The sequence below is a fragment of the Nesoenas mayeri genome (assembly GCF_963082525.1).
Source record: "Nesoenas mayeri genome assembly, chromosome: 3".
Lineage (NCBI taxonomy): Eukaryota > Metazoa > Chordata > Aves > Columbiformes > Columbidae > Nesoenas > Nesoenas mayeri.
The window spans coordinates 102,931,896-102,944,892 of record NC_137544.1 but is presented as its reverse complement, the minus strand read 5'-3'; the positions used below and the strand labels follow the sequence as shown (position 1 = coordinate 102,944,892).

The following is a 12,997-nucleotide window of genomic DNA, read 5'->3' as shown; positions in this document are numbered from 1 at the left end:
GATCTTGGTCATGAAAAATCTTCAGCCCTTCTTCCATTTCATTTTCCCCATCTCCTGAATCTACTTTTAACATCAGTGATTTTATATTTACCTTTCTGCCTACTAAAGATTAGGTCAAAGCAACAGAAGAGGAATGCTAGCTACCTATTGGCAACAAGCAACATGGTATTATGTTTTCATAACCTGACAGCTGTATGTTCCTCATGTAACAATCTAGAGCTTTTCACCAGCTCAGATGGCCCAACACCATTCCATACTGAATTCTAGGCCAGTTATAGCTGTCTTTTGCAAGCCACATGGACACAATGGTCTTAGTTTTCAGTGTAGAACCAGCAGGTAGTATGTTTTTTGCACTCCCGCACGGACCTGACCTCAGTGGTGGCATTTGGTGCTTTAATGAGCCAAGGGGACCTGTCCCATGCACACCACTGACCCAGCCCAAATTTGGCAGGGTAGGTCAAGATGTGCTGCCAGGGTCCTATTCAAAGTTCTGCAGCCCCATAGGTGAGTATCTTTTCATTAAATTTGCTAAACCATAGCTTTAGAGAGGCTGACAGGTTAGGAAATAATAAGGGTTGCTGTGCTTAGTGTGCTGTTTAGCTTGATAAGAAATATTGGGATATACTCTGCCACCCACATATGCTTAATATGCTTGAGCAGTTTGTATTGTAGATGTGTAGCTGCATTGCAGAAGGACACAGAAAGGGAGACTTGAGACTTTGACAGTCAAGTACAGGAGAAGTTGGCATTTAAGCGACTGATTTGAACTGGAGGCTAAGCACATTAGTTGGATGAGTCTGTTGAAATGAGCAGCAGTGAAATAATTGATACTGGCACCAGAGACCAGTAAGGTTGTAGGATTAACTGTGATTGCAGTGAACTGGTGTTTTTTGCTTTCCTATGCTAAGTCTGTTCTAAATGTCTTGAGGATTAAATACACAAAATGATCAAACATGATGCGAATCTCTTCCCAGCAGCTGTAATCTTCTCAATTTCTTAATCCACCTGAAATAAGAAGTCTTTAAGTGTGGAGATCTTGAGTAGAAAAGCTGCCACGACATTTATCAAGTGATTTGGTGACAGTGCTAAAAATAGTCTCAGAAGGATCCATACTCTTGAGCTTCATAATTACATTGCAATCTTCAGTACAACTCTTTTAAGACTTAGGCAGCTCATGTCTCATGCCCACACCCTGTCTTTTTGCCTGCAGGTACCTGCTGGAGCAGGATTTCCCAGGGATGAGGATTGGACCAGAGCCTACAACTGACTCCTTTATAGCAGTTATGCAAGGAGATGTGGAAGGAATTGTTCCTGGAAATGCATTGGTGGTGGATCCCAAAAAACCGTTCAGGAAACTCAACGCCTTTGGCAATGCCTTTTTGAACAGGTCAGTACTCAAGAACTTAGTTGCTCTGGAGAATAAAGCCAGAACCCAATAAGCAGCACAACTTAGCAATTTAAAGGGATAAGGCATTACAGTATTCTTTCTTTCACCATCCACATGGCTGATATAAAGACTTTCCAGTCCTACCAGGTGCATGTAAGTCACTCACTGAGAGGCTGGTTAACAAATTCAAGTGAGACAAACCTTCATTTTACTTGAATAAACAAAAATTACAGCTAAGCCTGTCAAGCTCATCCTGTAGGAGTCTAGAGGTAAATCTCTTAATTACACTTCACTCTCACTTGCTCTTATATTCCTAGGTTCTTCCATTCTGCCATCACTTCCGTTGCCTGGAACTAAATAGTCTAACCAGATGTAGCCACTGCAGTCCATAGAGAGGTGGAACTGGCATAATATGCATGTTTCTATTTTCTTGCATTTTAAACGTTGCTTCAATGACCCCCTTGTAACAAAACCAGGCTCTCTCCATTCTGATGCCTTATATATAAAACCTCAGGTGCAAACTGATGCCAGCTCTGATGTCTTTCCCATTAAAAAAAAAAGTAGCAGGGGGTTTAGACAGTGGCTTTGTGATATGAGGAATGTGACCTTTCCATCCCCTAGACCTAGCCTAGCCATACTGAGTTTTGGATCTAGGCCTTGCAGGAAGCCAGCAGCACACACCCATATCCTAGATGAGCACAGACTGTGCTGGAGCAGGCAGATGGGAACAAACTGACTACACCCATCATCAGCACCTTCCCTGCTAACACAGAGTGGGAGACGTTGCAAAGATGGCAGCTGCTCAGCCAAACGACCAGGAAAGCTGGGATTTGGTTTGCTTCCGAACTTCGGAGCTTAGAGGGTGTCTATCCAGAGAGTGCAGCATCAGGCTGTAGTGAGTCAGGGAAGGGACCTGCAGAGAAGCATGGGGGAGAAGCTTGATGAGAGAAGAGACCTAACTGGTCTCTAAATCTAGAGACAGTTGCTGCTGTGCAGAGACATGCACAGTCCCTCAGGGTGACTCTGGAAGCAATATCTGATCACTACACAGGCTTGTCATTCAGATACATCAATGTGGTCTTGTACAAGAGGAACATGAAGAGGTTTTCAGTATCTTATAAGGTCCTGGGCAATAGTTAGGTCAGGTGATGGGCCGCTCCCTACACTAGGGGAGGAAGGTAGTTTGCTCTCAGAAAATAAGTCCTCCTGCCTGGAATGCAGAGATAGCAGATGAAAAGAACATCATTCAGAAAAGCCTTGCTGATAGCCAGGAACAGCTGCAGTTGGCAGAAAGTTTGCTACAGAGGAGAAGCAACATCAGGAGTAAGGAGGCCAAGGATGGAGGGCAAAAAACCAAACACTTCTGAATTGGACTGTTTGTCCTGAATGCAATTTGCTTCTAACATGGCAAGGGATCTCTGCACCCATTAGCCTAGTTCACTGTATCATGCTGTGCTTTTGTTACTCTCCTGCTACTTTTCCTTCTCCTGCGAGGAAGGAGTCAAACATGTGCCTGTGAGGACAGCAGGGCAGAGGGGCGCAGTGGTGATTCAGCAGCTGCAGCAGTACAGTCCTGCTAGCAATGCAGGGAGTAGCCACAACAGCTAAGTGACGCCTTTTCTGCTGACAGATAGAAAGAGGGTAATGATTTCTAAATTGGCAAAGGAAGACACGCTAAAGGGGGACTGGCTCAGCAGTGTGAGCATCACAGTGCTGAAAATGCAGATGGTAATATCCACTAATGAGGAAAATAAGTACATGCAAGAATTGACTCAGACGGTCAGAAATTTAGCAGATATAAGAGTGTACCCACTGGACTGGATTGAGCCACCCACACTTCTGTTATGGGCCTGGCTTCTTGGCAAGAGACAATGCAGAGCTGTCTCTGCCTTACTGCTGCTATGTATTTACTATGGCACTGACCTCAGCTGGGAGACTGTGAGCAAGAAAATTTAGAGAAAGGAGGTATTCTCCAGGAGCCACTCCTCTAAGCTGAGATAAGAGAGTGACCATGGGCAAGACTGCTTTGACCTTGGGTGGTTAAAGGTAGTGATTGGCTGTGGGCACTGGTGGAAAGGAACAGAGCAGCACAAGGTAGTAGCATTCACACAGACCATGATGGTGGCAGCCCACACTGTGTCCTGTGGGGTGCAGAGCCTCCTGCTCCAGGTGAGCTAAGTGGAGGAGCAGAAGGAATGAGCCTCCAGCCTCAGCTGGTACTCCCTTCCCAGTAATGATTGGGGTCTGCTGCCTTCCAGGAAGCAAGGGTAGGGTGGTACAGTCAGTATTTGGCTCAGAAACAGGAGCTAATCGTGCTGCTCAGAGCCTGTCTCCTCCCTCCCTTCATTCTCTGAAGTTGAAGCACCTGCCCATACCTTCCTGGCTAAGGGCAGAGATAGGGCTGACAAGCTGCCTGGTGCTGAAAGGAGGAGAGCAGCTCTGCAGCACCATGTTCTGACCCTGGCTCTTGTCTGCCTCTCCTTGCCCCAGGTGGTTCCTGGGTATTGAGAGAAGGGATTGTTTTCCTCACTCCAACTTTGCTGGCAGTATCCCAGCTCTGGAGGGATACCAGAGAGATTGCAGGTTGCATCTCATTATCAAGAGGACTTGTTTGGCACCAAGGGCCTGGAACAAAATCAGGAATCTCAGCCATTACTTTCCTATCACATTGGCTTGGTTGCAAAATTCCTCACACCCCCAAATTCAGTCTTGGGAAGCTAAGGTGGAGTCAGTCCTGCTTTTGCACTGTCAACAGCAGGAGACATCATGGTTAACAGGTTCCCACTTCACCCCCATGCTCTGCCTGTATAGGCAGTGAAAATCTAGTTTGGCACCATGTTCTTCCCTTCATATGGCCACAGACAGAATTAGGTCATGCTCCATGAGGTCCTGCAGTTCTGCTAGGATGACAGGAAGGCAGCAGCCTTAACAACCTTGCCAACAGAGCCAGAATGCACTCACTCACTCACTCTGGCCTCTGACCTTATATCTGAAGTCTCCCATGGAGTACTTTCCCTAGAGAAACTGGTGGAAAATCCCCTTGCCTGAGCCATTTAGTATTGGACCACAAGGAATGCTCAGGGCTGTAACAATGGAGAGCAAACCTGGACTGGCAGGAGAGGGGAATAACATGACCTGAGCCTTTTGTTCTCTGTTGCTGTGCCTGGCACTCAACTTGCTTCTCAAGCCAGGCCTCTGTTTCCACATTCTGTGTTACACATTCAGAAATGCTTGCTGTTGCCACCTGCTAAGCTGTGGATGTGGGAGAAAGAGGCAGCAATATGTGATCTGAAATAGCTGACAGCTCAGGAGAGAAGACACTCATCTAACTCAGGAGGATTCATTCACTTTTGTCAGAATCTTCTTGGAGCCATAAAAGTAGAAAAATTGGGGTGATGTTTTAGCGTAGCCTGGAGGAATTCGTAGCTGCAGAGACTTCATCGGAACCAGCCACTCATTGGAGCGCTACAGGGCTCTGTCTGCCTTGACTGCATCTGCTGACCCTTGTGCCAACCCCCATCCTTTATGTGGTTTTGCTTCCTCCCACAGTAACATATTTTTTGTGCCTGGATGTCACACTACCCTATTAATATGCACATGTATGTATACACACACATTTATAGCTGCTTGGAATGCCATCACAAAAAAGGCTATCTGTGAAACACTCCTGGGAGTCATATAAGTGGACAGATTTTTGCTGCAACCCACTGAAAACAAGTACAAGATACTCTTCTTAGGCAGTGATTTGCATAGATACAAGATGGGGAGCAACTAGCTGATGAGCAATTACACAGAAATGGAGCTGCAGAGAGGGGAGGGGTGAAGTGCAGACTGAATGTAAGTCAGCAGCATCAAACTGCTATGAAAAAAGCAAACATCTTACTGAGATGTATAAACAGGACTGTCATATGTAAGAGATAAGGAGCAATCCAGCCAGTCTGTTCACCACTGGCAAGGTCACAGCTGGAGTACCACATCAGCTTGGGGCATCATGCCTGAAGAAATATGTGGAGCAGTTTGAGAGGACCCAAAGGAAAGCTCCAAGGGTCTTCAGGGATTTAGAAATGAACTGGAAAGGCAGCCAGGGAGACTTGAGGGAGGTAGGGAAAAAAAAAAAAAGCCTGAACTCTTTTATTTAGAGAAAGGATTGAGGGGAGACAGGATGACAATAGCATACATTGTGACAAGAGAGGAAAAATAATTTGTTTTCCATGTCTACTGTGTTTGAGACTGAAAGGCATTGTGGCATGGGAGGTTTAGTTTAGACATTAAGAAAAAGGGGTTTTGCTGTAAGCATAATTAATTAATGGAGTAGACTCCCAGCAAAGGTTGGTGAGTCTGCAGTGTTGCAGATTTGAAGAACACTTTAGACAAATATCTGATTGATCCTGCCTTGAGGCAGGAGGATAAGACTAAGTAACTTCTTGAGATCTCATGCTGCCTATGTTTTAGGATTTCCATGGTGGAGAATACCACACTTTCTGTCTGTTAAGACCAAATTTAAAAGAGAATAAAACTCTTACAACATTGCTGATTATTTTTATTTTTTTTTTAAATAAGTTCTTTCAGTTCACTTACGTTCAGAACCCTGCAGGGAAATGCTCAAGTGAAGAAAAACAAATACGACTTCTTGCTAAAATCTAAACAGTAAATGAAAACATTTGCATTTCCACATTTTCGTTAATAATTCATATTTGGGGGGCCACATAAAAAAAACCTTCTGTAGGTCATGACTGAGACCCATGTGCCAGAACCGGCAAAATAGTCAGAGAAAGTGTTCAGTTCTGTCTTGTTTCTCATTTCTTTAAATCAAGAGTAACTCTAAGGTCTATCTGAAGACTTGAAAGCCAGATCAGAGTCTGTCTTGTCTCATGCTGCCTGTGATGTTCAGCACATCATAAATATCTTTTGCTTTTATTTTAAACACACTTATCTTCACACAGGTTCGTATGTGCCCAGCTACCTAATCCTGTGTTAGAGAGCATCAGCGTCATTGACACACCAGGAATCCTTTCTGGAGAAAAACAGAGAATTAGCAGAGGTAAGTCCCAAGTTCAGTTCTCTTCCAAATGACAGTAATGAAGATTGTATATGAGTTTCATCTCAAGCTGTACCAGCTGTCAACAGAAACACTAGTAGGAGCCTCAGAGTTACAGCATGACTTTATTCATGTCCCTTTGGACTCAGTTTGCAATCTGCTATTGATAATTTAAATGTTCTCAGGGAGGGTTGCTGACGAGGTCAGCAGTACCTGTGTCAAAGTCCACTATTTCCCAGCAGAACAGATTTCCATCACAAAGAGTCAATACCTATCTGCATTGCAGAAGCACTCATTTCAGTGACTTATTGACGAGCCATGGGTAAGGCTCCCATGGCAATCAACCTGGGTCCTTTCCAGTTGACCTAGCAGGTTTCTGGCACTGTCCAGGCTTCCTAAATCTAGCACAGAACTAGACTGGGCTTAAGAGCCATTGGCACCCAGGTTCCTCATTACAGTGGAGAGTCTGGAAATCCTGGGAACACTAAATGGATCTGATGAAGAGCACAGAGTCTCTCAGTGAACTTCTGAGTGTCTCAGGCTGACCCTCTGAATTGGGCAACATCGTGATACATCAAACCTAGTGTCTATGGTCACTTTCTTATTCTGTAAGGTAGTGGTGGCATAGCTCACATTTCCTGGAGGTTCCTTAGACAAAGCTGGTAGCTGTGCATCATTTCATTGGAAGAAAGCCAAGAGCAGTAATCACAGCATTCAGGTTTGAGGAGATCAGTTCTCATTCACACTGCCTATTAATAATGCATAATTAAGTTTCAGCGGCACAGGCTATATCCAAAGCGTTGAGATATTTCCTATATTTCATTGTTCTGTCCCATCAGATTTCTGATGACTCATGCCTTTCACACATCTATAACACTCCTTTGCATTGAAATTGGTCTTGGAAACTTCCTTTTCTGTTTTGAGGAACCACCTTGCACAGCACCAGGTCTTGATTGTTCTGCTGGGATCTTCCACCACAGGGATCTCAGCTGAAGAAGTGTCAATAAAGATTTAATGGATAGCTAAAGTTAGTTGAAAACTCACATTGAGTTTTTCCATCATGGGCCTCTGCACTGCTGGGGGATCATAAATTCCTTCCAGGCAGTATATAAAAGGTAGCAGGATTCACAAGCCTTCATCAGAATGTTGAAAAACACGTTGTGCAAGCATTCCTTCCTTCAGCAGCTGTGTAAAAGTGGAGATAAATAAAAATCGATATGACATGGTGTAAACACTTTTCAGTTAAAAAATGCCACTGAAAGCAACCAGTTCTTTTGTGGAACTACAACTGTGAAGAAAACTTTGTTAGCAGGAAATATTTTTGTTCTTAAAAAAAAAAGACGTGAATCAAAATGGACCCATTTCACATCCCCCCAAAAAACTTCCATAGCCACTTTCTCAAATCTCCTCACCAATTCAAGTCTTAACATTCTGTTACAAGATTTTTCTTTTTCCCAACTATTTCCAGTACTAAAAATATCCTTCCTGCAAAATGTGCTGGCACTTCTTGCTCCTCCTTTTGCAAAATTTCTCTATCAGCTTCGCAGTGGGCCTTGGTGTCCTGTTCCTGCAGCAGTGCCAGAACATGCTGATGCACAGCTGTGCACTGTTGGGAAAGACACTGGTGCACTTTGACCCGAGCCAGTAATGCCTCTCCAAACATCTGGGAATAGCTGAGGGAATGTTCCTCATGAGCAAAGAAGGCTGAAGGGGAGTCCCAGTACTCTGAGCTTTTGCATGTACAATTGGAGACCTGTCTCAACACATGGGGCAAGTTCTTCCTGGAGAATTTCCAGAATCATAGAACAGTTTGGGTTGAAGGGACCTTCAAAGCTCATCTAGTCCAACCCCCTGCAATGAGCAGGGACATCTTCAACTTGCTCGGAGGCCCATCCAGCCTGGCCTTGAATGTTTCCAGGGATGGGGCATCTACCACCTCTCTGGGCAACCTGGGCCAGTGTTTCACCACCCTCATTGTAAAAAATGTCTTTCTCATGTCTAGTCTGAATCTCCCCTCCTTTAGTTTAAAACCATCACCCCTTGTCCTATTGCAATAGGCCCTGCTAAAAATCTATCTGTCTTACAGGCCTCTTGTAAGTACTGAAAGGCCTCAGTAAGTTCTCTTTTCTGTCCTTAGTGCAATATAGTGCTTGTGTGTTGGCCCTGTGGCTACAGCATGTCGTCACTTCACCCTTTTGCTAGAAAGTGAGAACTTTAGGTAGAGCACCACCATCTCCTACTCATCTTGCCATCCCAGGGATTTGCTCTGTTACACTCCAGCCAGCCAAAGGGGTTGTCATAACCTGGCTATCAACTGACTAATCACAGCAGTTAAAAGTACAGAGCAGGTGGGATCTCACTACATTTATATCCAGGCCTGAAACTGCTTATGTGGGCCACGTCAGATGGCCTTTCGATAGCTACAGGGCAAGATCCTCATCTGGTTTAGATCAACATCATTTTGTTGAAGCTGGCAGAACTCCAGTGATTCCTGTCTGCAGGGGATCCAGCCCAGGGAGCAGAAAGAGTCAAAAGAGTGCTGAGGTGTTTATGTTTAGGAAGGGCTGTTGTGAGGCCTTGGCTTGAGCTTATCTCAAGGAAGCTGGTGTTTGAAAGGGAATGCTCACCTCCCAGCTCACATGGAAGAGAAATAGGAAAAAATGGTGAGGCTGCTGCCTTTGCCACCAAGCTTACGAGGCAGCTGTCCTCATTAACAATTTGATTTTGGAGACAGATAGAGCAATAATGTGGTTTCTAGGCAGAAAACAGTACAAAAAACTGCTGACACAACAAAATGCTTCTGCTCTTCTAAGCCTTCCCAGCCTGCTCAGATTTCACTTGGGAAGACCTGAGGGAGACTTACAGGGATTCCCCAATAGGCACTTTGAAGTTTTCTAACTGCTGGGAACACAGCAGCTCTTCTTACCCCCATTGTTTACTAATAGTAAGTTTTAAGACCCTCAGACCAGGGTACCTGTGATGCAAGACCAAGGAAGGGAGCAGATAGTAAAGCCACTTTCTGTCAGAAATTTGAGGGGAAAAGTAAAGATGCAAAAGGTGTGGCAGGCTTTCCCAGCTTGTCCATTGCATGAGAACCAGCAGCATTTCTAAAAATAGGAAATTCCTCTCACTGGAAACATCACAAATCTGTCTCCTTTCCTATTAGATGCCAAGAGCATTAGCTAATCTGTACAGTGCCAGCTTAGCTGAATACCCTGGTATCAAAGTTTAGTAATCTGTGGGGGACACTTTATACCCTTGGATTTCAAGGCAATACCTGTTCCTGTCATTGTGTTCATGTTTCAAGGAGCAGAAGCAAGGAAACTGGTTTTAAAGGAATGATTCAGGGACCAAGACCAGATTCTGAAGCTTCTAATTTGTCTGAACTCAACTCTGAATTAAATCAACTGCCTCATTGCTGTTTGAAATACTAACATGACAGATAACACAATCCCTTCCCTGATGGACAGACAGCATGCAGAAGCACCAGCACGCCAGTGTTAGCAGCAGTCAGCCTTGCATAGCCAGCAGCAGTGCTTTGCAAATGAGTAGCATGCTTTCCTCCAAGGAATGCTGTGTCATCCTGAGAAACAGAACTCCATGCTGGTTCTCTTTCAGGACATCACCACATGGTCATAAAAACCCCCTCCTCCTTACAGAGTGGCCCATGAAGTTTCCCAGTAGCAGACTTGCAGGTTTAGGCCTGTCAAGCAGCTGAGGGTGATGCAGTCTGTCATAACTGAAGTCCACATCCCCTCGGCATGCAACAAGATCACCAGCACTGACACAGTTGCTGCTGCTGCTCTCAGGCTCTGGTAAAAAGTGTAGCCAGGCAGCTGCCTGCAGTGATTTGTCCTACTGAGCTCCTGCGACTCTTTGTGCACTTCTTTGTGGCGGGACATACGGTGTCACTGGTGTGATAGCCAGACCCCCTAGGATGTACAGGTTTCATGTACAGGCCTGGTGGGAAGTGTTCCCAGGATGTCATGGCCCAAAGCATCCTGCCCTTCATTGCTTTTGTATAATCCTTCCCTGGAAAACGGCTTTTCTCATCCTTTTCACATACTGAGGCAGGGATCTATGTCCACATGTAAAGAACTATTCATTGCATTGCCTTGTCCCTCACTTTGCGCCCTCCTCCTTTCTTTTATTGTTTCCAGCTGAGCATAAGGCATCAGCAGGCTGCAGAGATACCCATAATGGAGGTATTTGTACCAAAATAGCACGGTTTTGGCTACTTTGACAATTTGATAAGAACATGGATGCTATCCATTTACAAAACACTGTTCTGATGTCATATAATGAGCCCAGGCCATCCTGGCAGAAGGGAAGATGAGAAAAGGATGGCTTTACTGAAATAAATGAGGAGAAGGGAGAGGACGACAGGTCAGGTCATGCAGTACAGCAGAGCCAGAGCAAGAGTTAGGACTTCCTCATAATTCACTATCTTGAGCAGTCTGCTGTGCAAATTGAGCCACCTGGTAACAGCAACTCATGCGCTGCAGTAGCGGGGCTGTCCCTGGGGAGCTGAGCCTTACACACTCTGCTAACCATCAGCCTCGACCTGCACATGCCCTGAGCTAAGCTGATCCAGGTCTGCCGAGCTGCATTTGATCCCTGTTTCAGGGTAGTGCTTCCTGAATACATCCTGAACACTTCATCTTCAGTCTATATATGTCATCTCCTCCCTTTCCCATGTCAGTGGTGAGCCCAAGGTCCTAACCAGGAGCTAAGGACTGGCAGCATCATTCCCCATCTGCTTTCTTTCCAGTACGCACTATTGCAGACTTTTTCCAGCCTTCTACCCAGTTCCATTCTTCTGGCTACAGTGCAGCCCAGGCTTCCCATAGCCAAGAGAAAAAAAAAAGCACACGCTAGCCTTGCTGTCTTTCCTAGGAAGGAAGAATTCCCAATGACCAGCAGCTTCAGCACCAGGGATATTTAGTCACTCACCAGCCTGACAGTGAGAAGAAAATCACTAATGGACAACAGTCTTAGGCAGCGCAGAACTCTCAATCTGACTGTCTCAAATAGCCGTGCTTGGAAGGGAAAGGCAAACACCAAGGGAATTGATGTTCTCCCACTTCATGCAGTGTCGTTTAGGGTACAATGGCAACAAGAAAATATTTTTTCTGAAGAATTTTGTCACGTGTGCTAGCAACAGCATGATATACAGCTGAAAGCATCCACCCTGAAAGCTTCTAAAAGGGAGGCATTTCAAATATTTGCTGTAATACTCCCCACTGATGATGTTTGCTTATATTTTGTGTTTCACTCTGCCTGGGAGGGTGAAAGTGCACTGGTTAGTTTTGACTTCCCAGTTCACCTCCATTACTGCAGTGCAGTAGCTGCTTTGCCAACTTGCCTGATTTTATCAGAGTCTCACAAATGCATACTGTTCCACTGAAAGGCTCAGTTCCTACAGTCACACGGTTCTGTGCTTCTGCGACAACTTCCTCCAAGAGCAACGCAAAAATGAGCACAAAATCTGCACAGTTCAGGCCCTTCTTATTTGTAGAAATATGCAAAGCCACAAGCCTAACTTTTCACCTGAAGGCGGGATGCAGACAAAAACTCATGATTATATTTGGGATTTGGGAAGATGAAACCATGATTTTGTTCAGGGTCAGGAGAGGGGGGAGATGCTGTGTTCATGATTTGTGTTGGAAATACTGTTATGTTTTGCATTTCCAGAACTAGAAGAGAAAAAAATAATGCAAAAGAACTGAGATGATATGGTTACATGGATAGAAGGGGCTGTGCTTTTTTTTTCTTTTACTCCTGTTAACATATAACAAGTACTTAATTTGTCTGATTTTGAACAGTTGCTCTAGAAAGTCTGATTTTAGATCAACTGTTCAATCTGTCCATTTTATTGTTCACTGTGCACTCCAGAAATATCCTAAGTATCTGTTTCATCAAGGAAAGATAGTTTTGCCCATCAGTACCTCACCAATTTACATTATTTATGCCCATCACATGTTCTTTCAGCATCTTGAGTAACAATGGACGACTGTGTTGACTGGTGAGTGATAACAGCTTTCAGTTACTGATGGCCATTTCAGGCCAGGTTTTCAAACATGATTTCTCCCCAAATTTAAACTATGTGTACTGAGAGAATTCAGTCAGTGTTTGGATAGTATAGTAAAAAAAACTTCATTGGAATTCCAGCTATGTGTCAGCGCTGTTCTGTGCTGAACCCTCTGGAAAACTTGGCCTATATTCAGATGTCTTCTGAGGTCTCAAAATCTGACTAGGAACTGTTTGAGGATTGGCCCAAGTACCAGGAAACATTCAGTCCATCTGTGACAAATGACAAATGTATAAATATGTAAAGGGTAGAGGGGACAAGTTCTGCTGTGTGCACATAGAAGCTAAACAGCCTGTCGTAAGGAAACTTTGCTCTGGACAATGCTCTCATCAGTTTTACTCCACCCGACTTGAGGATGTCTAGTGAGGTTTCGCTCTTTTTCCACTGACATAAAGCAAGAGCACTGCCAGGCTCTATGTCTCTTCCCAACCCTGAAACCCTTGTAATAAACAACATGAAAGCAAAAGGCTACACTCTGCCA

General features: G+C 44.6%; 1 protein-coding gene across 1 annotated transcript in view; it reads left to right on the top strand.

The window, feature by feature from the left end:
• Positions 1-12,997, top strand: part of EHD3 (EH domain containing 3) — a 30,598-nt gene that overhangs the window by 6,222 nt on the left and 11,379 nt on the right. Inside the window, exons 2-3 of the mRNA XM_080340814.1 lie at positions 1,211-1,387; positions 6,331-6,428. Coding sequence (XP_080196940.1) covers positions 1,211-1,387; positions 6,331-6,428 — 275 coding nt within the window. The remainder of the gene's footprint in view (positions 1-1,210; positions 1,388-6,330; positions 6,429-12,997) is intronic.